Below are 3688 nucleotides of genomic sequence, written 5' to 3'. Positions count from 1 at the left end.
TCAAACTTGCTCTTACAAACTCACACATCACAAAAAGCTCCCTTCCGGTCACTCTGATGATAGGTTAAAATGAAAGACTAAAATTAAAATGCAATGCATTCATTCACTCATTTTCTGCCACTTTACCGGGTTTTCTGGACGCTATACCAGATTTCACTGAAAGGACCCAGCTGAGGTGGTTTGAGCATCTGGTGAGGATGCGCCCTGGTCATCTCCCAAGGGAGATCTTCCAGGCAGATCAAACTTGGAGGAGACTCTGGGGAAAACCCAGGATGGGCTGGACGGATTATATTTCCCAGCTGGCCTGGGAACACATCGGAATCCCCCAGGAAGAGTTAGACAACTTGGCTGCAGATAGGGAAGTGTGGGATGAGCCACTTGATCTACTGCCACTGTGACCCAGACTGGGATAAGAGACAGAAAATTAATTAATGAATAAATGTACAAGATTGTCGTGGTGAAGAAGGAGCTGAGCCAGAAGCTCAGAGTCTCGATTTACCAGTCAGTTTATGCTCCTTTCCTCACCCGTGGTCATGGTCAAAGAACAATCCAATTGTGTTATTTAAGAAGTGAATGGTGGGTGATTTGTTATTATTTCTTCATTTCTTCTTCTTATTATTATTAATATTATTGTGCAAAATAAAGTTAGTGTTAGATCTGCCCTGCTACAGGCTGGTATCCTGTCCAGGGTGTACCCTGCCTCACATCCTATGACTGCTGGGATAGGCTCCAGCTGCCCCTCATGATCCTTAATTGGAGTAAGCGGTTGACGATGAGTGAGTGTGTTAAATCCAGTTAAATGATCATAGTAATGTCAGAAATATTTTTAATCATTTTGTTAAAATCCTTCTCTCCTAACTGTGCTGCAGTTTCTGATACACATTTTCAAAAAAATCAGATTTCATTTATCTGTGGGCTTTTTGTTTGTTTTTTAACTCAAAGTGTCTGATAGCACGGAGTCTTAATCTGGGAGTTCATTAAATGTTATTTTCTCTCTCTGTTTTTTTTTTTTTTTTTTTTTTTTTAACTGAGTCAGCCCCTGTGGTTTTCTGTGTGCTGGAATCAAACAACAAATATAAAACAGCATCCATGCATTCATCCATTTTCTATACCCGTTTACTCCAATTAGGGATCAGGTGGAGCTGGACCCTAGAAAACAGTATGGGTTATGTTTACCTGTGTAACTGCATCAGACTGCAGTGCACCTTGTAACTGTGCATTTTACATGAAATAATTAGCGATCGTTCCATTTTGTTAACTGTACTAAATTTGATTGCAGTTACCAGTTGCCAAATGGGTTTTACAATTATTTATTTTATTTTTTAAATCAGCAGTTTTGAGCAGGCAGGGCAATGATCTTACAGTGCAACTTCAACCATAGTAGTGGGGGTCACGTGACTCAAACACTCTACATAAAACTCTGCGTCCATGACGCAGTGCTGTCAAACTCTGGGGAAGCTGCAAGAAGTTACAAGTCAGACATTCCTATGTACACTTGACCCTTCAGTTTGGTGAGTCAGTACTTGATTGTCAGTGCTGTTTATAGATTATTAGCTGATTAGTTTAAGTTAGATCATTATTTATGTAGATACTGTGTCACTTTTACCTTTTTTTAATCTTAAAATCGTTTATCACAAAAAATTACAGAAACATCAGCAGAATTATATGTGTAAAAGTGACACATAATATCTAAAACGGTAAAGGAGATGACAGAATTAAACAAAACAGTAAATATTTGCATGCTTTTTATTCAGTAAGACCATGCATGGCATGCGTAAGGCGTGCGAAAGACGTGCGTAAAGCGTGCGTAAAGGTGCAAAATCCCTCATATTGTTTTTCTGCGTCTTTTTGGATACTTTCTCTGTTTAGGCTATCCTGACGATGGGGCACCTGGAAAACTCCACAGCCTCCTCCAACTACTTCTCCGTGCACACGGACAGCGCCACGCTCTCCCAGGCGCACAAAAGCAGCGGGAACGCTTACTTCTACATGCTGATAGTCATGGCTTTCTACGGAATCTTCCTGTGTGGGATCATGCTGGGCTACTTTCGCTCCAAGAGGAAGGAGAAGAAGCGGATCAACGTCTTCACACGTCTGGTGCACGAGGAGGAGCAACGGGAGTGGGGCGCACTGCCCAAAAAGCACAGCTTGGCGGGGTTGCGCGCTATGCACGTGTCCCTGCCTTTCAACCACGGGGACCACTTAGGACACCTCCAGCACGAGGGCGCGCTGTCTGTGCCGCTGGCGTGCGCATTCTGCGCGGAGCACAGCAGCGTCAGCTCTTTGTGCTCCTCGGCGGACGCGCACTTCGCCATTGAGGAGGAGTCGGACAGCGGCACGGCAGAGGGATCGGACGACAACCCGAAGGTCAACTCCGAAAACAGCGGGGAGGATTTGAGCTGAGAGCGCGGCCAGAAGAGGAGAGAACCATCACCCGCAGACAAGAAGGTTCCCACGCACAGAAGGCTTTTGCGTGTCATAGAGGCTGGCCCAGTCAACGTCTGGTTTCGTCATCCAGTTATCACTAATTAACAAAACAAACAAAAAAAAAAAAACAGCACAATGTGTTTATCCATCAAAGAGTCTGGAAAAGTTGGATAACTAAAGAGACAAAAGACACTTTTTTGGGGGGGGGGGGGGGGGGGGATTACAATTGTTAATGTTTTCAAAAAATGATTAATTCGATTTTGGACTTGATCTCCATCCAACAAATGTATGTGACCCCAACTCAAATTACATCCACACATTCGTTTATTCTTTCGTTTCTGCCACTTGTCCAGCTTAAAGTGGCAGTCGACCAAGCAGCTCATCCCACACTTCCCTAACCACTTCCACTGGCTCCTTTGAAGCAAAGAAGCATGGGTTTCGCTTCAAGTCCAGGCAATAGAACTTAATTATTTGTTTTGGGGGCTACCATATATTTACTGGATGGGAATCCTGCTTATTTTAGATTAGCCAATGACAATTTTTTTCAGTGTATTTTAGTTTGTTTCTTTCTTTTATGCACACTTATCTCCATTGTAACCTGACATATTAGACCCACTAAACATTGAAGCAAATAATTATCTCAAATCAGTTCAGTAATTCAACTAAAACATGGCATCCAGATGATGATGACGGCACAGAACTGCCACCAGCTAATTATTCAACTCCACTAGAGGTCTGACACATTTGTTTGTTAGCTCCAGTAGATTAGAAATTTGTACAGAAAACCATGTTTCAGTATCTCATCTAGTTCCTGAGATATGGTCAGTAATGTATCTGAGATGATGTCTTGTGACATTGACCTGTGGCCTATGACCTTGACGTGTGTTAAGAGAGGAAGGTCCACTGAGTTTACCCATCACGTTTGACTGAAAGTACGCTTTGTGTTTTGAAGATATTGCAGCAGACAAACCAACAGATGTCACGTGATGTCACTGACATCACAGGTCGGATCCTTTTGTTAGCCCCAGCAAAAAGGCAACAAAATAATCAGGCACTTAATCAATGAATTAACTTTTATTTTATTTTTGCAATCACAAAGAAACTTTCTACGGAATGAAGTGGTTACACTTTTTTTCTGTAGAAAGTTTTTTTGTGATTGCAAAAGCAAAATTAAAAAATATGCTTTCTTTCTTCTTGCTTTTAGCCTGTACTTCCCTCCATAAAATCGAAATAAATCTCAATCATGTTCTTATTTGTTTTC

General features: G+C 42.0%; 1 protein-coding gene across 1 annotated transcript; it reads left to right on the top strand.

The window, feature by feature from the left end:
* Positions 1–1438: 1438 nt before the first annotated feature.
* kcne4 (potassium voltage-gated channel, Isk-related family, member 4) lies at positions 1439–2586 on the top strand. Its single transcript, XM_034168919.1, has 2 exons — positions 1439–1511; positions 1870–2586. Exon 2 carries the CDS (start codon positions 1882–1884, stop codon positions 2401–2403), a length of 522 nt encoding a protein of 173 aa, XP_034024810.1. The 5' UTR covers positions 1439–1511; positions 1870–1881; the 3' UTR covers positions 2404–2586.
* The last annotated feature ends 1102 nt before the right edge of the window (positions 2587–3688 follow it).

Source organism: Thalassophryne amazonica, chromosome 4 (assembly GCF_902500255.1).
Source record: "Thalassophryne amazonica chromosome 4, fThaAma1.1, whole genome shotgun sequence".
Taxonomy (NCBI): Eukaryota; Metazoa; Chordata; class Actinopteri; order Batrachoidiformes; family Batrachoididae; genus Thalassophryne; species Thalassophryne amazonica.
This window is presented reverse-complemented; position numbering and strand designations above follow the sequence as displayed.